This window comes from Terrapene carolina, unplaced genomic scaffold, assembly GCF_002925995.2.
Source record: "Terrapene carolina triunguis isolate 2854851 unplaced genomic scaffold, T_m_triunguis-2.0 Scaffold194, whole genome shotgun sequence".
Taxonomy (NCBI): Eukaryota; Metazoa; Chordata; order Testudines; family Emydidae; genus Terrapene; species Terrapene triunguis.
The window spans coordinates 3,836,024-3,859,225 of NW_020664545.1; the positions used below are offsets into that span (position 1 = coordinate 3,836,024).

Consider the following 23,202-nt stretch of genomic DNA (forward strand, 5'->3'; position numbering starts at 1 on the left):
AGGACCAGAACCCAGGAGTCCTGGCACCCCAGAACCAGCTCAACGCTTCTCATGGCTGGAGAGAGGACCCAGGAGCCCCAAGGACCAGCCCCTTCCCTCCGCTCCCCCAACCTATAGGGCCACCCTCCCAGAGCTGAGACCAGAACCCAGGAGTCCTGGCACCCAGCAACCTGCTCCACAGGCCTCAGAGTTGGAAAAAAAGACCCAGGAGTTCCAACCCCCCCTGGCCTCCCCACACTCCAACCCTTGCACCTCCCAAGCATAGAACCCAGGAGTCCTGATTCCCACGCCCTGGCTGTAACTAGTAGGCAATACTGCCCTCCTGTCCCCACTGCAGCCAAGTCCCCTAGCACGTCCATTCATTAGGCGAGGACTCTGGAGCGGTGGGATGGAATCCGGTTCCCTCTGCCAGCCGCTTTCCCACGGGCACCTGCTCGGCATCAGAGGGTGATGTGTAAGCTGGCAATGCATCGCTGGCGAGGTCTCTCCCCCTGCACCCTTTGGGGATCCCCCCCTCCACCCGGCGTCACCCTGTGCTGCAGCCGGCCCCATGCTCGTTGCCGCCGGCCCGCGCCACATACTCAGCTTGAGGTCGCGGTGGATGATGCCCTGCTGGTGGAGGTAGCGCAGCCCCGCAATGATCTGCCTCAGGTAATATCGGACCTCTGGCTCCGTCAGAGTTTTCCTGGCCTTCAGGATGTGGGCAAGGGACTGGGGATGGGCAGAGGAAAGCAAATCGGTGACAGATCTGGTCCAGCACAGCACACAGGCCTCCTAACGGTGGCACGGTCCAAGGAGCTGGTAACCCCCCGCCCCGCCTTTGAGGACAGATTGGATCGGGGTAGGGGGCAGAGGGGCTTGAGTCAAACCCATCCCCCCTTCCTCTGACCCTCGGGCGCTCAACAGCTGGGCCTGACGTCCACATTTCCAGCCCATCTCCGCTTGTCGGAGGTTCAGTGGAGCTGCTGGAGGCAGCGCCTCTGAAAGCTGCCCCACCCTTCACTTAGTTAACTAAAGAGCCAGCCCTGAAAAATAAACGCGTCTGTCCCTTTCAATCAGCTGTGTTTGGAGTGACTCCTCTGCTGCTCCCAGGAAATCTTCCGCTGCCCCAGTGTAATTTAGAGCAGCCTAAGGACTAACGACCATTCCGGGCTGAGATCAGAGCCCCCGTGCTGCCCTTACACGCAGTGAGAGACCCCACCCCGAAGAGCTCTGAGTCGAAAGGAGACAAAGAGTGGGAGGGAAGGAGGGGAAAGTGACTCACTTGAGGTCACACACAGTAGATCACAGGGACCAGAACCCAGCTCTCCAGAATCCCAGCACCTTCTCTGCTCTAGACCAGGCTGCCTCTCCCAATGCTAGTCCAACAGGCCTCTCGGGATGTGTTGCAAGCCAGATAAAAGCTGGTCTCGTATTTTCAAGCCAGATTTGCAGACCCCAGAGGATTGGAAAAGATTCAGGAGAGACGCCCAAGTTATTATGGCCCCAAATGGGTGTAGGCTCCTAATTTCCCTGGATTTCAACAGAAGTTAAGCGTGCAAACACCCTGGAGGTTCTGAGTCTAGGTATTTCTTTGAACAGGACTTGGCTCCCTTCCCTGATGAGATCCGGGGCCCAGCGCCTTGGCTCACCTTGTGGCTGCAGTACTCCAGGATCATGTAGATGTTGTCCCGGTCAGCAAAGTGCCGGTGGAAGCCCACGACGTGCCGATGGCTCAGGTGGCTGTGCAGCTCGATCTCCCTCTCGACCTGCGGGAGGAGAATTGCAGACACGCACACAAATCGCAAGTGAAACGAGTCACGAGCCCGAAGCGCTGGAGTCAGCTAGAATCATACAGCGCTGTGGAAAACACACACGCCCCCTGCTCCGCCTGGGTCCTCGCGCCCAGCTAGGAGTTTCACAGCTGGCAGGGAGACGGGGACAGCAATAGGGATAGAACTTAGATCATTCTGCTACTGGAGCGATAGGAGAAACCCCATTAGCTGCTAGCAGTATAGGGCCTATGAAACACAGCTATGCCGTTCAGATCGCAGCCTGTAGGTGGCAGCTGTGCCTACCTACCCACCACTGGCCATTTCATTAGCGTCAGAACCCAGCTACCTCACAGCATTCATGCTTTTTGGTTGATGCCAACATAAGCTGGTAAAATGACCAGCAAGACCGAGACATTAACGAGATCTGACACGTCTCTCGGGCAAGAGGGCCCAAGGGATGCCAAAGCCGTTGGCAGACAGTGTGTGCAAGGGAAATCACACCTCTGCCACTGAAATGCAGCTGGCTCTGCGGTGGAATGTGATCGCCGTCCCGCAACAGCCGAGTCACACGATAGAGACAGATGGGGAATTTCTGGATCCTGACCGAAGCTGCAGGGGGGAATGTATTATGTAGCCCAGTCTGCAGTTACCTGCAGGGTGGGAATTGGCCAGGCCACCAGAGCTAACGCTCTCAATCTTCAGTGCTCAAGAGCAAGGGCGTCCCTATGCGTAGGAATGAGAAGTGGTCTCACCCTGCACTGACATTTGAGGCTGCTGCTCATCTGGGCATGGTCCGGGGTTTGCTCCGTGATCCTCAGAGACCCTGTCTCAGCGGGGCGGGGGCTGGGTGACACCCCGGGGTGAGAACAAGGGATGGTGAGAACAAGAGGAATGTGGAGCGTCTGCAGTGGGAGGGGGACTTCTTTGTTTACCCTGGGGTTTAACCCCCACCCCTGCCCCCAAGATTGAGGTATGGGGTGAGGGGGCACGGGAATCCCTTATAAAGAAGGGAATGGGGCTTGGCGGGGGGAGGGGTATAGATGAGCCCCGGGTGCTGGCAAGGAAAGGGTTAACCTTCCCCCGCAGTTCATGGGTGTCTGCCCCAGCACAGGCAGCCCAGCTGGGAGAAGGCAGAACAGGGCCCAGCTGCAGCCAATTGCTCCTCTGGGGGGATGATAAGAGAGGGGGGGGCATGACCTCAAGGCTCACCTGGCCAGCCCCCTCCTCTCTCTGGCCAGTGCTAGATGCTTCCTCCCCACCCCAGGGAGTAGCCCCTGGCTCACCTTCCCCCTGCTCTCCAGCCGGGAGATGCGGGACTGGGGGACGATCTTGATGGCGTAGACTTTGCCGGTGGACGTGTCCGTGAACTTGTAGCACCGGCCGAAAGCCCCCTGCACGCAAGGAGGAGCCGTGAGGATTCTGGTAACCCGGGGGCTGCATCCTGCTCCCCCGGCCCTGTGGAGACTTGTACCGGGAGGGAGCTTCCCTGGGACAAAGCCAGGGGGTTGGGCAACCGGGGAGGGTCGTTCCCACCCTGACGGTGCCTCCAATGATGACCCTTGGCCCTTCCATTTGAGGGGCTCAGGCTCACCCTAAGGGGGCTGATCCTTGTTTTGCAGAAAGGGAAAATAGCTAGTCCCATGGCAGGACTAGAACCCAGGAGTCCTAGGTCGGGCTCGCCTCCCAGAGATGGGACGTCCCAAACCCTGCTTTAACTCCTAAAGCCTGCTCCCCTCAGTGCCGGGGCCCCGAGTCCCCATTGCTGGCTCTAACCACTAGGCAGCAGTGCCCAGGCTGAGCCTCACATGCTGCACAAGGCACCAGCCTTTCCGGTGGGGATAGTACGTGTTGTGGGCAGCTTTGCGTGGCAGATGGGGCTCTCCTGCTTCCTGACGTGGCCGCTCCTGCCTGCCAACGCAGCTCTCTTGAAAGAGACAAAGTCACCCTCCTGCAGGTGCAGCAGCAGCTGACGGGCGAGTTGCTTTGCCTCTGTGCCTCAGTTTCCCCAAGGAGAGAGCAGCAGTTTCCACAACAAAATGCCCATTCACCACCGGGCTCTGCTTCCCCTCGATTTTTGGCTCCGGATTCAAGGCCAGAATGCAAAACTACTTAACCTGGGCCGAGGGCCTCTTCCCTCCTCTGCTTGGCAACAAGAATTTCCCCACCGGCCCCTCTCCTGGCAACAGCTACACCCCAGCCCGCAGTGACTACGCAGACTACCTCTCTCTGATTGAATTCCTGCCTCACCACTGTCTGGTAGAGCAGTGAGGTCAGCACAGGATGTTACGCTATGAACAGAGATGGGGAATGAGACAGACAGGTCTCTAGGTGCAGGAACTTGGGGTGCTGGGGGGGCTGCCTCACCCCCTGGCTTGAAGTAGTAGTGACAACTCAAATACATGGTTTCCACCTTTTGCACCTCTACTATAAAAATTTGCAGCACCACTGGATGGCTAACCCCGCACTGTGCCTCAGTTTCCCCATCACAGTGAGACTGAGGCCTTGTCTGGGGTGGGGCACTGCAGTAGCACCAGTGGGGAGCAAGCCCTGCTCTCCGGGCGTGGGCTAGTGGGCCCCTGGCTGGACCCGTGGGGGAGTGGCATTGAGCCGGGCTGAGCACTCTGCCCTGAGCCATCCTAGCCTCCGGCACCCAGGACCTGCAGCGACAGCCCGGAGCAGGGCCCTAACCAGTGCATGAGGCTGCTCCATCCAGGGTAACTTGACGTGCTCGGGGCTTCCCTTGGCAGACTTGTCGTGAGCTGGCCGCAGGAGGAAGTCCTGGGGCCAAGCGTCTTTGATCCCCGGATTCCCAGGTCACTGGCATCAGGGCAAAGTAGGTGTAAACGGCTGCCCCTGATTGGGTCGCAGTTTGCACTGGCGTAAGTGATGGAGGATCGGGCCCGGGGTATTAGGGAGGGTAAGGAGCGGGGTAGCTAAGCGTTCCCTTTGCACCCAGGAGGAGCCGGGAAGAGCCCCCGACGACTCATTCATGAGTTGTAACTTCTCCCTGGTAAGTGGCTGCCAGAACCTCAGAGGAGCGAGGGCACGTCTGGCAGCCCCCGCTGTGAGCGCAGCCCGCTGCTAATCCGCTGCTGCTTTTGCAGCGAGTGCACCCCATGGGCTTCGGCTAACGGGGTACATCCTGATCCCTAGAATCAGCAGAGATTCTCCTGAATCAGCCCGTGGCCTGTTGCAGCTCAGCGCTGGGGTCTAGTGAGAGCAGGGGGGGGGGGGGCTGGGTTTTAATCCCAGCTCTCAGAAGGGCATGGTGTCTAGTGGATCCAACAGGGGAAGGGGGGTAGGCATCAGGACTCCTGGGTTCTATGCCCAGCTCTGTCACTGATTAGATGACCTTGGGCAAATCGCCCTTCCCCCCTGTGCCTCAGTTTCCCCATCTAAACTGGAGACCGCAATGACTTACCTACCTCACGGGGGGGGGAAGGGAAGAGGGACTGGATGAGTTTAATCCATTGCCAGCGTCCGGTGGCAGGTGCTGGAGAAGCGCAGAAGTAGCACTGTCCCCATCAGATGCGCACACACAGCTGCTGTCAGATTCTGCCCCCTGACAGCCCTGGGGGGAATGGGCTTCCTAGAACCGCTGGAAACAACAACAAAAAAGGTACCTTTCCTAGGAGCTGGCCCCTCCTGTACAGCGTCCCGGTGCCTGGATCCTCTAGGAAGTAACTCAGGTTGTCTCCCTGGGCCCTCCTGCTGGCTGAATGCTCCATCCTCCCCAGGGCCCACTGCTTCTGCAACTCCCCAGTCCCACCCCCCTATTCCCCAGCTCTGTCTCCCTGCTCCACTCACTGTCCTCAAGGCAGAGCACTTGCAAACCTCTTATAATGCAGGACGGGGGCTTGCTCTCCCCTTCGCCTGCCGATTGGACACCCAAGATCTGGGCTCAAGACTCCACAACTTGGGGGCGGGCAGAGAGGAGGGGCCGGCAGAGCTCGTTAAAGGGGAATCCAGGCTTGGCAGAGCAGCAGCTGGGTTTCTGAGATGGTTTGCCTGGCCCTCACCTGGAGTCCTGGGCGGGGTGGCATCATGGCTGGTTACTGCGGTGAGGGTTTGTCACACATTTGGGGGGGGGGGTTATGGAAGAGACGAAACAGCCTGATATCTGCCCCCGCCCCTGCGAACGCCTTTAGCCAGAGAAACATGGAAAATCCATGACCCAAACAGACCAGGGGTCTGGGGATGTTTCAGCGGCTCTGAACGTGGGCGTGGGGAGGGAGCAGAGCGACGGGGAAGCGCTGGGGTGACCAATGCCCCCCCTGGGGCGAGGCCTGCCATGTAAAGAGCCCTGGTCTGTTACAATGGTGCCCAGAGGTGCCGGTAGAAATCAGGGCCCTGTTATGCTAGGCACTGCCCAGGCCCAGCCAGCCCCTCCCCTCACGGCCTAGATGGACAAAGGGGGGAGACAGACGGGTAAGAAAACAGAAGCAAACAGAGAGTGAGTGTCTTGCCCATGGCCACGTCCAGAATTGGTGACAGGGGTGGGGATAGAACCCAGGCCTCCTATGCCCCATCCGGGGCCGTATTCGCAAGGCTTAAACTTGGCGTTGTGGAAGTAGCCTGTAACTCCGGCTGAGAATGGCAGATCCCTGGCCCCGTGCGGCAAGTGTTCGCGCAAAAGCTCACAGCCGGGATAATGCTGCCAGGTCCATTCTGCAGCCGACATGTCTCCCCACCCCCATGGCACTGCCACTGCATGCAGCCGCCTCCTCCATGTGCCACCCCCCACTGTTCTGTAGCTTTGCCGTGCGGCTGTTCAACAACCGCCTTGCTCCACCCCAGAGCTGGCTGTGTTTCGGGGGTGGTGGACTGGTCCCTTCCAGAGGCATGGCTTCATGGCTGAGTGAAAGTCCTGTGAGATGCCCAGGTGAGGAGGGCGCCATGGGATGAGTCCAGCTGTAACGATGCTCACACCAGCAAGGAGACGCTCTGTGTTGCTTGTTTCTACTCTCCCAGGGTCCCCTCTGCAAGGGGCGGTGGCCCCAGGACTGTGGGGACAGGGTGGGTTAGCTGGGAGGATGTTCAGAAACTTTCTATGAGGCCCTTTTGGGGGGGCGGTCTTCTTCCCCCTTGACCCTTAAGGTTTGTCTCCATGGAGAAACACTGCAGAGGTATATCAAAATCATTCTAACCCCCCCACCCCCCACCCACCCTCCATGTGACCACTGTTCCACAGTACAAGTGACTCTGTTCTGGGATATTTATTTCGCTTTGGAATTTCCCTGTGTAGACAAACCCTCCCGCCTGCCCCTCGTTGCACCCTTGAGCGCCCCATTTGCATGTCCATGAACCATGGGGGAGCCCAGTGCCCCCTCTCTGGAACTAGCCATGCCCTGGGCAGCCCTAGGCCCAGGGCTGGCTTGGACTCCCTTGCACGATCACTGGCGTGGCTCCCTCTGGTGTCCAGCTCTGGCTGTGATCCCGGGTTTGGGCTGGGATTGATCGAAGCACTTCCTGACGCTGGGATCGGTGGCTGGGGGGTCGTCTCGTAAGGGGTGGGAGCCCCCACGCCAGGGCCATGTACAGCTGGGCCAGAGAACAGCATGTAGGGCAGTGGGCAAAGGGGATGGAAGAGGTGTTCTAGGGTCTCTTTCATCTCTATTGTCTCTGATCCTTATAGAGAAGCTGATTTCCCTTCCATCTCTAGGGTGTGGGGAAGGGACCCTAAACCCCCCCGATAAGGCCCCTAACCCCATCCTGGGAATCCCCCAGGCACATCCCAAACGTCCTGCCCCTTCCTTCCATCCTCCCACGTCTGCTGCTCCCCCTCCTCTTTTGTAGCGTGAAGGGGGAAGGGTCAGAATAACCCACCCGCACTGTGCCCAGCACCCCTCCTCCCACCGCACTCTGGCAGCACAGCCCCACTGAAATGCAGCCACTTCTGGGGGTGGGCACAGCTAGTGCCCAGCAAACGGCAGCTCCCTCGGGATCTCTAATGCAGGCAGGATGGGCTTGTGGTTAAGGGGCTGTGGTTATCTGGGTTCCATTCTTGCCTTAGCCCCAAACTTGCTAGGTGACAGCGGGCAAGTCACTTCGCTCAACACTGTCAATCTTGGATGTCTAAGACTAGGCCTCCTCGATCCATATTTAACGGCGTAAGTGACCTGATTGGCAGAGGTGCCAAGTACCCACAATCCCAGTGAAGTCTGTGGGCACTACAGGTGCGTGCGAGCTTTGCAGATCAGACCCCTTGATTGGGCGCTTCACTTGAGACACCCAAGCTGGAAAATACTGGTCTTAAATCTTGCTGTGCCTCAGTTTCCCCATCTACAAAATGCTGGGGGGGGGACGACGACGACTGTGGGCTAAATTGATGTATCTAAAGCCCAACAGGATCCTAGGATGGAACATGCTGTAGAATGGCAGCATCTTATTGTTCATGACATCCACACTGCACCGAGAGCGTCTCAGTGCTCGAGTTGTCTGCCCTGGGGATCGCAGGGACTGGATCTGCCTTGGAATAAAGCAACCCTCAAAAAACCTGAAATGAAGTTTCAGATCTCCCCGGGCCCTGGATCGGTGCCTGCAGTAGCTGGAGAGAGAGGCGAGGGGGCAGCATTCAACAAGAGATGAAAGGCGGCCATCCACTTCAGCAAGACTGTGATGGGTGAGCACTTAGTTATTTGTATTATGGTACAAATTGGGCAGTGCCGCCCCCCTCTCCCGCACACACCCCTCGAGGCCAATATCCTGCCCTGCCCCGGAGGGACTCCTGGCTGGTGGAGGAGAGGGGAGTTGAGTCCCCATAGTGCATTCAATGCTGGGACTCTCTGCTGAGCTCCCAACGAGGAGGCCCAATACGTCCCCATCCTAGGGGGGTCTTTGCCTTGTCCCCTGGGAGCTGGGCTGATCTTACCAGGCTGAGCTGGAGGTGCAAGGAGGATGCTGTGGTCACCATGGCGGTGCCGCTGTTGTAGCGACGGGGTAACCAGCCTGCGTCCTCTGAAATGGGCGTGCGCTGCTGGTCGAGCACCCCCAAAGAGGGGCAACCTTCTGGGAGATCCAGCGTGCTCCTGGGGCGCATGGGTGCCCCCCCCAGACTGGCATGGGTGGCACTGTGCGCTTGCAGCTCAGCGAATGCAAGGGGCAGAGGCCATGGAAAGGGGATGAAATGGAGGGAGGGGATGAAAGGAAAGGTAATCAGCAGGGGGGGTGACTCAGTGTGCGTGTGTGTGTGTGGGGGGGTAAATTCATCAGCTTTCCCCAACCCTGCTCCACCCCCTAACCTGTATCTGCCCCTGCTTCTGCTGCTGGCCTGATCACATGTGTTTTGGGGGGTTCCTAAGCCTCTCTCTGTGCTCCCCCCAACCTGTCCCCAGCATCTTATCTTCACAAGCTCAGCCTTCAGAGCAGGGTAAAGGGGAGTCTTGCCCCACGCTGTGCGGCTGTCCCCGCCTGCAGGCTCTGCCTTGCCCTGGCCCCAGCACCGGCTCCTGGCCAGTAAGCCACAATGGCAGGGTGGGAGAAGGGGCTCCCAGCATCGGCCTGGGGAGCAGAGGCCGGGCTGCTTCAGGGATGAGAATCAAATCCCACTGCATGGAGAGACCCTGCTAGGATAGAGCATTCTGGGTAAATGACATGCAAATGAGGTGTGGCCTAGGGTTCTGCATGTAGGAGTGGGAACCTGGACGCCTGGGATCTGATCCCTGCTCTGCTGCTGACTTGCCGTGTGACCTCAGCGGTCCCCTCCCCCTCCGTGCCTCAGTTTCCCCATCTGCAAAATAGGGTTGATGCTGAGCTAACTCAAAAAGGTGGCTTCATTAGCGAGTGCTCATGAAGTGCTTTGGGCATTACAGGAGCACCGACTCCTTTGCTATTTCCCCTGGGGCTGGCGCTGCTGGGTCTGCCGCTGTGGGTCCTGCCCAAACATTCCCATCTCACCGCCTTGACCCAGCCCCCAGGCGGGCAGCTCTTGCCATGTCTTCCCACGCCATCAGCAAGCAGCCAGTGCCACCTGGCCGACGTCGGGGTGCGCGCTCCCTCCGTGGGGCTGGTCGCAGGGGGACGAGCCGGGCTGTGACGCCAGGCCTGTGGAATGTGTGTCTGACACTGGATCTCCTGGTGTTTACAGTGGCACCTTCTGCTTTTCACCCCTGGACGGAGAACAGGCTGCAGGGAGAGCCTGGTGGCTGTCTGGGTTTGGGGAGAAGAGGGACTTGTTTAGAAGGCAGGGTCCCCACGGACTCCTGGGTCCAGCCATGAGCCTCATTTCCCCAGTCCTGGCACCTCGGTTGGGTCCCTTTAGGTTCCGGCTGGAAGGGATGGGTCAGGCTGAGCCAGGCGGGGGGACTGAGCTGAATCCCAGGTGGCTGCCTCTCTGCTCCCGCGCGTGAGGCAGGGTGGGGGTCCCCGCCCATCTGCCGATGCTGATGACAAGAAAAGCAAAAGCACTTGGGAGGAGAGAGAAACCAGCCAGGCATGAAGGAGCCCCCTCCTTCTCCTGCAGTCACCCTGGGTTCCTCGCCCCACCCCAAGGGCCCCCAAATGCAATTGACACACACAGTTAATTTCACGCCCTGGTGAAAGGGGCAGGGGGTTAATCACTGCACAGGAGCATCGTGGGCTAGGGCCGGGGGACCCCTGCTCAGGGCTGTGGGGAAGCCAATGCCCTCCACTTTTCCTCCCTGTTACACACTTTGGGGGAGGGAGAGATTCCTTCCCTATCGCGGATCTGGCCTAAACCAGACTCCCAGATCCCAGCTCCCCTGGAATGTGGAAATCCAGCTCTACCTTGGAGTTCTGCACCCCCTGTCCCTGGGAGGGCTCAGATCCCCTCTGGGGTAGAGGGATGCAAAGACGAGGTGTCAAGTTCTCCCCCCCCCACACACACCTCCTTTCACTGCACCCCCTCTTTCCAGCTGGGGGCCCCTGGGGGGGAACATGCCCTACCACCTTCACCCAGCCTGGCTGATGCCCAGTGACTTGGGAGTTGGGGCGAGAGGATAGGTCTGTCTCTGGGGAGCCTTTCCCCTTGGACCGGAGTCTGCAGCTGGGGGCTTTAAACTCTGCAGGGTTGGCGAGCAGCCAAAACAGGGGCTGGGAACAGCTGCTCCCCGTCCCCCAACAAGCACCATAAAACTTTAACCCATTGAGTGCTGAGTCCCAGGGCCAGGGCCCTTTCTTTTCAGTACGCCGTGTACGGAGAAACAACACAAGGTCCGATTAGTCAAAGAGTCTCTCACTGAAGGTGCATCCCCATCCCCTGTTAGCACCTGGATCTGCAGCGATTTAGTGAGACTGGAAGGTGGTCGTGTGGGCAGGCTACGGGGCTGGGATACAGGTGATATGGGAGCAATTTCTGGCTCTGCCCCGACTCCCTGTGTGACCCTGGGCAAGTCACGTCATTGCTGTGTGCCTTGGTTTCCCCATCTGTAAAATGGGGATAACAATCCTTCCTTGGTCTGGGCTGGTTAGACTGTAAGCTCTCCGGGGTAGGGGCCGTCTCTTATTAACTTTTATATACAGCGCCTTGCACAATGGAGCCCCGACCTTAGTTGGAGCCTCTTGGTGCTATGATAAAGAACTATATAAAATAGTCTCTGCTTCCCTGTTATTTACAAGTCCCGGACCAATGATCTCTGTAAACTCCCCAAGTCCATCAATGTGGTACCAGGTTGAAATCCAAGAAGGCTGCATTCCTCTCTCGATCTGGAAAGCAGGCTGCAAACACTCCATCGGTACGTCTAGCCTCCAAGAGCAGCCAGTGCCAGACGCTCCGTATGGCTTTTAAAAACTGCAATGCTCTCCCCATGGGAGCTAAATCCCTTCCTGACCCTCCCTGAGCATATGCTCTGAAGCATGAGGACTGGGAGTCATGTCGGTTTCCCTTAGCCAGTGTCACTGCAGGGGCTGTTCTTTGTGGGAAATGCCTGATCCCTTCTTCTTAGGTAGTATTGTTACAAGAGTGTGCTGCAGAACAGATGCCTGTGTAAACCCAGGTAGTTAAAAGATAAGGTGCCAGGACGTGGTGCCTAGCAGGAGGTGGCGTCGTCCCTGGATTTTCTAGGACCAAGAAGAGCTAGTGCTGAGGCCTGCAAACAGCTTATGGACTATTATTATTTACGATTTCATCTGTATTGGGGTAGCACCTAGGAGCCTCAGTCACGGACCAGGACCCCGCTGCGCTAGGCGCGGTACAAACAGAACAAACAGCTGGCCCTTCCCAAGGAGCTCACAACCGAAGTACAAGAGACAGCAGGTGGATACAGACAGATGGTCAGGGAGGCCCATCTAAAGAAGATGCCTGCTGTGCTCCTCTTCATGTGGATCCCTTCATGCTGCTCGCCCCAGTGACATTCTGCAGCGGTGAGTTCCAGGGGTTGATGGTGTGTGGCTGGGGGAAGGGCGCACTTGCGATCTCCTCCCCGGTCCTCGTGCTACGGGGCAGGGAGCAGAGCTGAACGGTGCAAAGCTCCTGGAAGGGAGACGGACTTGAGGCCCAATCCTGGCCCGGGATCAATACCTCAGCACCCCCACTAGGAGAGCTTGTCTCTGAACCCCCCCGCCCCACGAACACAGCTGCTGTGGGTCCCACCAAGGCCATGCTGGGAGCTGCCGGCCACCATCCCTCCGGCGGGCGAGGTGCTGACGTGTCCGTGAACGAAGGCTTCAGGCAGGCACCTGGCTAATTATCCCCCCGCCCCCTTCCCCATACCGCCAGCGCCCCACGGCCATGGGGGAGGATGCTGAGCCGCAGGTGGAGGAAACTGACTCAGGAAATGGTTCCCAGCTCCCCGCAGGGGCCTGAGGGCGTCCAGAGCTGCCTCCCCGAGGGGTGTGGCCCGGGCTCCCCTCCGTCCCCTTGGTCTGCTGGGGAGCTCTGGGGCCAGATTCTCCCAGCCTCAGGCCACGGGCCCTCTCCTGCGGAGGTGGGGAGCGGCCTTGCCCCTGCCAGCATCTTCCTTCCCAAGGCCGGAGGTGGGAGGGCCGTGCCCCCCCCCCCCCCCCCAGTCCCGAAGCAGCCTTGGCAGGAGAACAAGGCACAGCCCAGCTGCAGGTGCGAGGAGATGCCCATTTCCCAGCATGCACTGCATGCGCTGGCCTTGTTCTCGGGGTGTGTGTGTGGGGGGGTGTCAGCTGCATTCCAGCAAAAGGTGGAGCCCCCCTCGCTCTGCCCATCTTTCCCAGCCCCTTGTATCCCCCCCAGCTCTTCCCAGCCCCTCCATCCTCTCTAATCCCCCAACCATCAGCCCCTCGTCGGGTTGCCAAGCCTCCAGGATTGTCCTGGAGTCTCCAGCAATTAAAGATCCATCTTTAATGAAAGATTATGTCATGTGATGAAACCTCCAGGAATACGTCCAACCAAAATTGGCAACCCAAACCCCTCGTGCCCCCACTCCCTGGCCCTAGTGTGTGGCCTGGCACAGAACTTACCCGCCTGCCACTCCCTGTGGGGTCCTCCCCACCCCCGTTATCCCATTGTTCTCAGCACTGGCCTGGTGGCCTGGCCTGCTCCCAGGAGTGGGGAAGGCTGTGGGGTGGGGAAGGACACGAGGCGGGCCAGGCAGGGCTCTTGGGGAGGACTGGTTCAGGGTGCAGGGTGGGAGCAGAAGGGTGTTCTCAGAGCCCCCCCCCCCAACCTGCCCATGCCAGCCGCAAGCCCTCCGAGCTCTCAGTCTCAAACCAGGGGGGTCTTACCCCCAGCCGGGCCGTGATCGTGGGCCAGGCTGGGCTAGGCAAGCCCAGCTCCCTGAGGCTGGCACTGCTGGGGGGCTGGGGACGTCGGCGCCAAAGCCTGGATTCCTCCCAACCCCGCCCCGGCTGCCCCCCTTCCCACGTAGGGCCAGGCCAGCTCACCGGCAGGCTGCAGAGAGTGCCCACGGGCTGTTGGTACCAGTACAATGAGCTCTGGGCATACGGCCAGGACTTGGCATATCACCCGTGTGGCCGGGGCACCTACCCCCACATCACTGGCACAGCGCAGCACTGCCCGCCCCCTCCTACGTGTGCAACAGCCTCAGCCAGGACCTCCCCTCTCCCCAGCGACTCAGGGAGCTGGTGCCTCGCGAGGGGCAAGGGGACAAGCCCCTGATGCTCTGGTCCCCATCTCTGCCCTCCCTGCCAGGAGGGTCCGGGGAGGGCAGCAGGCCCTGCCTGGCATCCCCCTGGACTAGGATCTCCCTTGCGGTGCTGGCCCTGGCAGGGGACGAGGCTGGAGCCCGTATCTCTGTCACCTCCCAGGGTTCGCCCGCTGGCTTTGCACTGCAGTGGGGCGGGGAACGGCGCCAAAAACATCCTGTCTGGGACGGGCTCTGAGCCCAGCCCCGGCACTCGGCACCTGCGGGCTGATGGGAGCTGAGCTCTGCCCCCCATGCCCCTGGTTGCTTTGAACCCTACATAGCGGGGGGCGCTCCAGCAGGGGTGGGGGAAATAGAAATGCCCCCCAGCCTCCTGTCACTGCTTGATCCCAGCCCTGGGAGGGGAGGGGGTCGAGATCTGCCCTATCTTCCCAGCCGGCTAGGGGAGCGAGCGCCCCCAGCAGAGCAGGGTAGTGCTGGGGGGTGGGTCCATGGCTCTCCGCCTGCCAGGGGCTTGTTGGGACTGTGGGGTGGAGCCCCTGGGAGTCCGTGGGGCCGGAAGATCTAGGGGATGGAAGTCGAGACGTGCTAGGCTGCAGCGGGAAGGCGCTGAGTCTCTGGGGCGAGGCCGCGGGAGGGTGACGGGCCCTCGCTTTACCTTGCAATGGGCCCGGGGCTTTCAGAGAAGGGACAGGGATGCTGTCTAGGGGGCTGGGACTGGGAGGTAGGACTCCTGGGTTCCGCTCCCAGCTCTGGGAGAGGAGTAGGGTCCAGGGGCTAGAACAGGGCCAGAGTCGGGCCTCCTGAGAGCTGCTTCTGCCCGTGAGCGTGGGCACATTCCTTCCTCGCCGTGAAATAGTCCCATTGACGCTGGCCGAGCACTCGACGTGGGGAGCCCCAGGCGCGAGGGAAAGCGGAGCTGGCCCCTCCATGCAGCCCTCCCTGAGCCGGTCAGCCGCTGGGCCCCTCCCACGGGCCTCGCCAGGAGGGGAACTTTGGGTTGAAGAACGACATGGAAGCCAGGTGTCCCCGTGGCTGGGTTTGGGTCCCCTGCCGCACGCACAGCTCAGCCCCGGCGTTTTCTGGGAAGCTCAGGAGTTGCTGTAACCCCGGCCCGCAGGAAGGGGCAGGATCTCCGCTCTGCGGGAAACAAGTTGGGATTGAAACAACAAAGCCGCTAGCACTGGCAGAGGACGCACGGGGCGGGGGAGTGGGCCGAACTCGGGGGGGCGGGGGCTGTGCAGCGGGTTGCCCACTGGCCTGACCCCCCCTCGTCATTGGCACCAGTGTGAATCAAGAGCAAGTGCCAGGAGCCGCTGGCGACAGTGTGAACAGAACGAGGCCTGGTGGCCGTCAGTGTGACTTGCACTGATTGGCCCACCTGTGAGTGTCACGGACCAGGACGGGGGAGCAGCAGGCAGGACAGGAGGGCGTCTGGGGTAGTTTCTCCCCCTACCCTGTCCTCTTCCCCTCCTCGCCGCTGAGAGTTGCACATCCCTTGCACCCCCCGCTGCCTGGCAGACCGGTCGTTTGGACCCCGCTCTCTAACCCCGGCGCGGCTCCATCCTGATTTACACTGGGGCCGAAGCATGATCAGGAGCAGGCCTGTGTGACCCCAGCTGAGGAGCTTCCACAAGTCATTTACATCACCCCTGGCTTTGGCCTGCTTGGCACCCTCCTCCACCAGCTCTGAATTTGGCCCTGTGTATTTATTTATAGCTGATACGGCCCAACCCCTCCCAACGGCAGGTTTGGCCGGCAGCCTGGAAAATGCCATGGATCAAAGGGTTAACTTACCCTTTCTGCCCTGGCTCCAAACCCGGCAGGATAGAAACAAATCAGCAGGTTTTTTTCAGCATTTTCCTCCGAAAGGGGAAAACACTTCGGACTCGCCCAGCCAGTTCGCCCTGCTCCCTTTAGGGAAGGGCCCGGCCGCGGCGCGTTCCCTGTCACAGCAGCACGGGCCCTCAAGGGTTAAGTGGGAAACCGGGACGGCCATGTGCACCTTTCGGTATGAATATTAATAACGCCAGTTGTTGTAGGCAGGATCAGAGCATTAAAAAGTGAAACGACGTAAGGGGAGGAGAAAGGAAAAGGACTCTCTCCCCGAGGAACCGCACGGGACGCTGCGCGGCTGGGAGAGAGAACCCGCCTTCCCCCAGCGTTTTGGGACAGCTAAACCCAGGAACCAGTTACCCCAGCACGGCCCCCACCTCCCCCACACACACCAGCCCCCGGGAGGATCAGCACATGGGACGCCGTCCAAGCCGACGCGGGCCGGACTCCAAGGCTACGGGCTGCTTGGGAATGAGAGCGCAGGAGTTTCTGGAGAAGGGAGCTGGGCTGGACTCTCACCCGTGCGCAAGTCCCCGTCCGGGTGCTCAGGTCTGATCAGAGGCTGAAATCTTCGTGAGAAGGTCAGGCACCTGGGACAGTTAGTTGCCAGCTCCCCTCTGGGCTGTGAGCCCAAGCCACCAGCATCCAGGAGATACAGGTGGGAGCTGGGATGGCAAAGCGCCCACCTGATGCCAGGATTAGCGGAAGGAGAGGAACGGGCACAGAAAGCCAGGAGGGCCTGACATCCAGCCAGCTGACCATGGGCTCCCAGGGCATCTGGTAAGAGTATTTCTTTCTTATTAACCCTTTGCAATCTGCCCTTCTCTAGCCCCTCTCGTCTGAAGGTTCTTCAGATGTGTGACGAGCACTAGCCATGGGAGCCCCACCACATCCACAGATGTTATTAGCCCCAAATGTACAGATGGGGAAACCGAGGCACAGAGCAGGGAAGTGATTTGCTCATGGTCAGCAAACAGAACCCAGGAGTCCTGACTGCCAGCCCTAGCCCGTCTCTAACTCCTTGATCCTTCCCCGCCCTCAGCTTAGAGAGAGGAACAGCACAGGGAAACGTCAGCCAGCAAACGTGAGGCAGGTCACTGAGATGGTCTGTGAGCTCCAACTGACCTGGGCTAGGGCAGCGTAAGGTGCTTCCTTAAGGCCGGGGGGGGGGGGGAGGCTGCAGGGTGTGATGTGTGGGTTTCACTGTGATTTAGAAGTGGGGAGAGTTCTTACGTGTGTATGCCCCCCCCCCGCCCCCGGCCACATGAGACAACTTGTCGTGTCCCAGGTGGAGCATCTCCAGCTGCTGCAGCTTGCTGTGATACTGAACACTTCAGGCTTGGATAAAACCCGCTCCACCGGAGCCTGTGAGATCAAAGGAGAATTCCCCCCACCGTACCCCAGAGCTTCAGATGGACTCCGTGGGTGACCTCTGCACGCAGACAGCACCCCATCCGGCCTGGCACGGGCCGCCAGTGTGCCAGGTGCTGGTGCAATGACGTTCAGTGCCCTGGCACACGGAGGGGTTGGTGATCTGCTGGCTGCAGTCTCTGGTCACCTCCCGTGCAGTGAGGATAGGTTAACAAGGGCACCTCCAGGAGTTGGGGATCCTTGCCCCTCCAGCACCCTCACACACGGGCATGGCATTAACTCGCCAGCACTGGCACACCCAGAGGGCATCTCAGGGTGGTGAACGGGTCTGATCCTGCCACCTTCCCTCACCCAAGCCGTCCCCCTCTGGCGTGAGTGCGAGGAGAATCAGGCCGAATGTGTGTCCGGGTGCAGGACTGGGGCCCTGTTTCTGCCCCGTGGGCTGGATTCTACCTTCCTTCCCTGTGTATCACTAGAGAGCAGGGTAGGGTGTGGCCCAGCGAGTGAAACCATCACCAGCCCAGGCTACCATCCTGGCAGGGCTCTGGCCAGCGTGTTCTGTTCTGGGGCCTGCAAAAGGACCAGACACAAAACTATACCCCCAGTCGCACCTCCGCTTGTTCCACGTCGGACTCCTCTTTTGAACAACGGCGGGACTCATCTGTAAAAGCTCCCTGCATCAGCCAGGCAGCGGGAGCAGGGACGGATGGAGACAACGCCCCCGCAGGACTTTCCCGGCCTGAACTTCTGCGGGAAAACCCAGGGCAGCCGGGGGTGGGAGGAGGGGTGGTTAATGTAGAATTTTTCAAGGCAAAAAATTGCATTGCTTGTTCTCCCCTGCATAGCAATGGAATCCCTCAAACCGGACACTGTTCTGAGGAGGGTTCTATGTTTCAGAGCTCCAGGAATTCTGAGTGGGGTGCAGTCTAGAACCCGCCGAGTTCGAACCCCACCCCGTGAGCATGTCGCTTCATCCCAGATCCATGTGCAGGCCTAGGGGACCCAGCCTTCTCGCACCCCACGTGAGCCCGTGGCGGCTACATTCTAGAACCCGGCTCGATTCTAATGGGTTCTAAATTCTAGAACACGCAGGATAGGCTGGCCGGGGGGGGGGGCGGGGTTTGCAGGCTAGCGCTCCCTTAGATCACAAGCCCTTTGGGGCAGGGACGCTGTGTACCTGTGTGTGTCTGTCTGGAGTGCAGCGCCAGGCACCCAGAGCCCTGCCCTGAGTTCTGAAATGCTCTAGAACCCAAGGTGAGCTGGTGGCATGAGCCTCCTAGCCACTATGTAGGTTCTACACTCTAGAAGCAGCCGGCACATTCTAGAAGCATTCTGGTCTCGAAATTCTAGGGACAGATCCCAGCCCCTGGCAGCACTTTGTGCAGGGCTGGTTGCTGAGTGGATGTGGCGTTCCTCGGGTGCCTCCCGCTTTGCACAGCCCAGGCTGGCTGCATGACTCATCTCGAAGTCTTGACTCTTCTATCAGCGGCTCAGGGTTTCACCTCTCGCTTTCAGCTCGGTTCCCAGTGGGGGCCGCGGGATGCCCTGTCCTGCCAGTGCCGCACGGGGCTGGGGGGGGAAGGGACGGAGCAGCCAGCGGAGCAATTCCTCCCCGTCGGGCTGTTCTCCAGGCAGGCAGCGCGGCCAGGAGCTGAATGGCCCATGGGGAATGAGAAGTGACCCGCCAAGCTCCCCCAGGGAGTGGCACAGACTCCAATTGAACCTAGATCCCAGTCGCAGGCCAGTGCCCGACCCATGAGGCCGGCCCGCGTCCTAGGCACCTGGCCTCTCGCTCTTGTCTCCTCCGCCCCTCCCAGCCCCCACCCCATTTCCCCCCCCATACACACTTCACACACCCCCACACCTCCTCCAAGGTTGGACCAGCCTCCTCTTTGCCCTGTCTCTCTGCTCTCTCACCCAAGTTTAGGGTGGGCCTACCCTCACCCCACCGTCAAACACCGCCAGATTTGTGGGGTCTGGGCCTGGAGCCCAGATGTGGATGCAGCTTTTATAGCTTGACCCCCCACCCCGCAATGGTCTGAACTGACCCCCCCCCCCCCCAAAAAAACCACAAATACATTTGTTTTGGAGGGGCAGGGGAGAGGGTCAAAATCTGGCCCCACATTTTTCATCCCAGACCCTCCTCCCCCACATCTCCAGTCAGACCGCCACCCCCATGACTGGCAGGAATCCACCCCACCTTGTTCCCCTCCCCGATGATCTCACACCTGAGCTGTCCTGTCTTGTCTTATCTCTGTGTGTCTTGTCTGGCTCAGGCCGAAATCTCGGGGGAGTGGGGGAAGGGCCGGGGCCAGGCCAAGCGTGCTTCGCAGGGATCCCGTCTCTCATGCACCGATAGATATGAATGTGGGTAACTAAGGGGGGGATACACACTCCAGAGATCCCCCCACCATCCCTGTTCCCCCATGTGCCTCTAAGAACTGGCCAACCTCAGTAGCTTTGGCTGCTTCTCCAGCCTCCTTGAATCTGAAGAATTACACCAGCCTGGCCTTTCTCGCTGGCTCCCCCATGCCTGTCTGGGCTGGAACAGCAGCCTCGGCCCATGGCATCTCAGGTGTGCCAGGGCCAGCATTGTGACTGACTGTGGGTCAGGTACTGGATTGGGACCCAGACGACCTGGGTTCAGTTCCCAGCTCCCCCACAGTCTCTCTGTGCAACACTGGGTGAGTCACTCGCCTCCCTGGGCCACAACTCTCCCCACCCACCCATGAAATGGGGGTTCAAAATGCTTCCTTTGCCTGGTCTGTATAAGTTCCATGGGGCAGGGAGTGTGGGAGATTTTGCCACCTAGCAGGGAGTCGGGGGGCTGACGTGCCGGGCAGGGCAAACTCTGGAATCCCCGTTGAGTTTTCTCTCTGGCTTTTTGCAGGCACAGTTCCCTGGGGACCGTCCTGCTCTTGGCCTGGCTGAGTGTTGGCTGGGGCATCGGCAGCACTCAGGTAAGTGGAGGAGAAGAGACCATGTGGACAGGCCAGATCGGAGGACAGACCTTCACTGAGGCCTGGCCCAAGCCTGCAGCAATGTGGGGATCATCTCCCCAGATATCTGTCCCCGTTGATGCACGTCGTGGTATCACCACCTGTAACTGCAGGATCCTGCCAACCCCTAACAGACAATAGGCCTAGATACACACCAAGCGAGGAACATAGGAACTACCAGGCAGGATGAGACCCACGGCCTGTCTAGCCCAGCGTTCCTTTTCTGATGGGGGTTGGCACCAGCTGCTACAGTGGCAGGTGTGCGAAACCCTGCAGTGACAATAATGGAACAACCTTCCCCCTTAGAAATTTCCTTCCTGACCCCTGTGATTTACGGGTTGGCTCATGCCTTGAAGCATGGGAGTCTCTGGCCCTCCCAGAGCTCTGGAAATAAAAATAACTCTAAGCACTTGCCAAGGGTCCCAATGCAACTGTATCTGGCTAACTGACAGATAGCAATTCATCTGTCCTTATCGAAGCATTCCCACCCCCACTGCAGTGCAGCCCCCCCCCCCCCCCGGAGTGAGAGCTGGCAGCTGTTTGACAACACAAAGCAACAACAGCTATAGAGGGGATTTTGGGGGAGATAGGATGTAAGTGTCTCCAGCTGGAACCTGGCCAGGATTCTGGGAGTAACAGACACCCCCCCCCCGCTCCCGGGGGTGGGGGGAGATCGGTAGCAGCCACAAGCGGTCAGGGCCTCATCTCCAGCAGCAATGGGCCTCCGTTGCGGGAGGCATGTTCCATTCGTCATACAGGAAATAGTCTCTTCTCTTAGCTGCTTTATTCCTCGGCAGCCAGAGCTGCTCTGTGTCTCTTTAACTGGATGACCCAGCCCTCCCCTCTTGTCTGCTCCTAGGGAGGCAGGGTCGGCAGCTCGGGAGGGTCAGGTCACTGGGTTGGTCCCCCCCTTTGGGGTGGGGTGGGGTGGCTTGGGAGACCCCTGGGAGATCCTGGGATCCATAGGAGACCCCGGGGAGATGTTGTCCAGGAGCAAGTGAATTGATCCAGCCAGGCCTGGCCGTTTGCTTCTCTCCCAGTTGCCAGATGACCCCCCTTTATCTCCCTGTTTATTTCCAGCTCTGCCCTTAGCTCATTAATCCCGGCATCTGCTGCGGAGTTAACAGGCCAGGCCTTGGGATTCTCCGGCCGGCGCCCAGAGGGCCCAGTGCATTCTGGGACCCGGAGGCCCACGGAGCTGATCCTGATCGGCCCGGTTGCGTGGGGGTGTCGAGTGAGCTGCGACGCAGGGCAGGTGTGACGCTGTTTGGGGGTTACCCAAGGTGGCCAGGAGGACTCACGACCACAGGGCGGGGCCGAGCTGACAGATGTGACTTGTTCTCAGTGTGCATTGAGTCAGCTCAGAGACCCGCCCTGCTGCAGGTGACAAGTTTCTCCTCCCCGGGTTTGGAACCCAATATTCTGCGTGTGACGTAGCTGTACAAACGTCTCACACTCCCCAAGAGAACACGCTGGGCTTTAGCTGTTGGGAGAGCCCGTCAGTGAAGTAGCGAGGTGGCTGGACACTGCTGTAATATTCCTTGCCAGGGCATATTTGTGTCCCAGAAGGGACTTGCCCAGAGCCACACAGCAAGAGATGAACCCAGGCGTCCTGGCTCCCAGCCCCATTCCGCTCTAACCCACTAGACCCCCTCACTCCCCTTCCCAGAGCTGGGGTGAGAACCTGGCTCCGTGGATCACTCTTCACAAAGGCCAGCTCGGCTGTAAGCTCCACGTGGGCTGGTGCCTGTGTTCTGAGCAGCATTTGCACTGCTAGAGGGAGGGTGTCACAAGGGGAGCCCGTCAGCAAAGGAAGAATCTAACCCAGCGCAACAGTGGGGGGTGGGGGGGGCCCTGGGAATCCCAGCCCTGGGCGTGGAGGAGGCTTGCGCAGGCCCCAGGAAACACGCTGCAGACAAGAAGTCACTGGTGTGCGAATTACCAAATAGGCCTGCATCCTCCCCCTGCCCTAACCACCGAGGCGGGGATCCACCCATGGCACTGAGCTCATCCCTCCTGTCCTAGGGCTGGGTTAAGGACACAGGCAGGGGCTCCTCTAGGCAGGCACGGCAGAGCTCTGCACCCTCGTGCAAACGATCACGCTCACAACAGTTGTGCCCTGTGCCCACTTGGCACGAGGTTGCAGGGCAACCGCGAATGGGGCCCTGGGTGCATCTGCCCCAGGTCTCCTGCACGGGTCGTTCCGCCCACAGCTCCAGGGGGTGTTTGAGTGAGAGGGGGGCTGAGCCCCCAGGGTCTGGCTGAATGCCAGGGTTGGTGGCTGTCCCAGGAAGCATCAAAGAGGCTTAGGGTGGGAGGTTGTAGTTTGCCACCAGAGCGGGCGGCCGCTGGACCCTGGCACAGCTCATCTGTGGGTCAGCTTCCACGGGGGGGGAAGGGGGGGATGCTCTGCACTCGCAGCCCAGCCCATTGTCTCTCAGTGGCTTCTGGCACTCGGCTTTCCTGGTGGTCAGGCCCCCATGTAGCCGTGTGCACGTGTGTGTGAGGGCGGGCGGGCATGTGTGTAGTACAAGGCCTGCAAAACCCCATGTACGTATGTGTGTGTATGATATGTGTGTGGCGTTCTGTGTGTGCCTGCACGCACATGTGTGTGCCCGTGCGTGTGAATCTGTGTGCGGGGGAGGGGGGGAATTTGCATCTCGGCTTTTTCCATCATCTGGCCCCAAGATTGCAGCAGCTGGGAGTCCCAGAGATGCAGCAACTGATTTGGGCCTGGAGGTTCCTTCCAGCTTCCAGCTTTTAATAGGCAGCAGGTTTATTAATAGGCAGCAGGTTTAAAATAAATAAAAGGAAGTATTTCTTCACACACAGTCAACCTGTGGAACTCCTTGCCAGAGGATGTTGTGAAGGCCAAGACACTAACAGGGTTCAGAAAAGAACTAGATAAATTCATGGAGGATAGGTCCATCAGTGGTGATTAGCCAGGATGGGCAGGGAAGGTGTCCCTAGCCTGTTTGCCAGGAGCTGGGAATGGGCGACAGGGGATGGATTACTGGATGATTCCCTGTTCTGTTCATTCCCTCTGGGGCACCTGGCACTGGCCACTGTCGGAAGACAGGATACGGGGCTAGATGGACCCTTGGTCTGACCTAGTAGGCCCGTTCTTATGTTCTTATGCTCTTGCCTCCAGCTCCGGGCAAAGGGAGCACCAGTGTAATAGACAGATTCCTATCTATCTATCTATCTATC

At 59.5% G+C, this 23,202-nt stretch overlaps 2 protein-coding genes across 2 annotated transcripts in view; one reads left to right on the plus strand and one right to left on the minus strand.

Annotated features, from left to right (window-relative positions):
* The window catches only part of PLK5 (polo like kinase 5), a 15,767-nt gene extending 6,974 nt beyond the window's left edge, over positions 1-8,793 (minus strand). Inside the window, exons 1-5 of the mRNA XM_026655020.2 lie at positions 8,626-8,793; positions 5,378-5,527; positions 3,038-3,145; positions 1,632-1,748; positions 582-711 (exon numbers count right to left, since the gene is read on the minus strand). Coding sequence (XP_026510805.2) covers positions 582-711; positions 1,632-1,748; positions 3,038-3,145; positions 5,378-5,527; positions 8,626-8,793 — 673 coding nt within the window. The remainder of the gene's footprint in view (positions 1-581; positions 712-1,631; positions 1,749-3,037; positions 3,146-5,377; positions 5,528-8,625) is intronic.
* A 7,001-nt stretch (positions 8,794-15,794) lies between these two features.
* The window catches only part of ADAMTSL5 (ADAMTS like 5), a 19,173-nt gene continuing 11,765 nt past the window's right edge, over positions 15,795-23,202 (plus strand). Inside the window, exons 1-2 of the mRNA XM_026655008.2 lie at positions 15,795-16,402; positions 19,884-19,953. Of these exons, the coding sequence (XP_026510793.1) occupies positions 16,293-16,402; positions 19,884-19,953 (180 nt within the window). The 5' untranslated portion in view covers positions 15,795-16,292. The remainder of the gene's footprint in view (positions 16,403-19,883; positions 19,954-23,202) is intronic.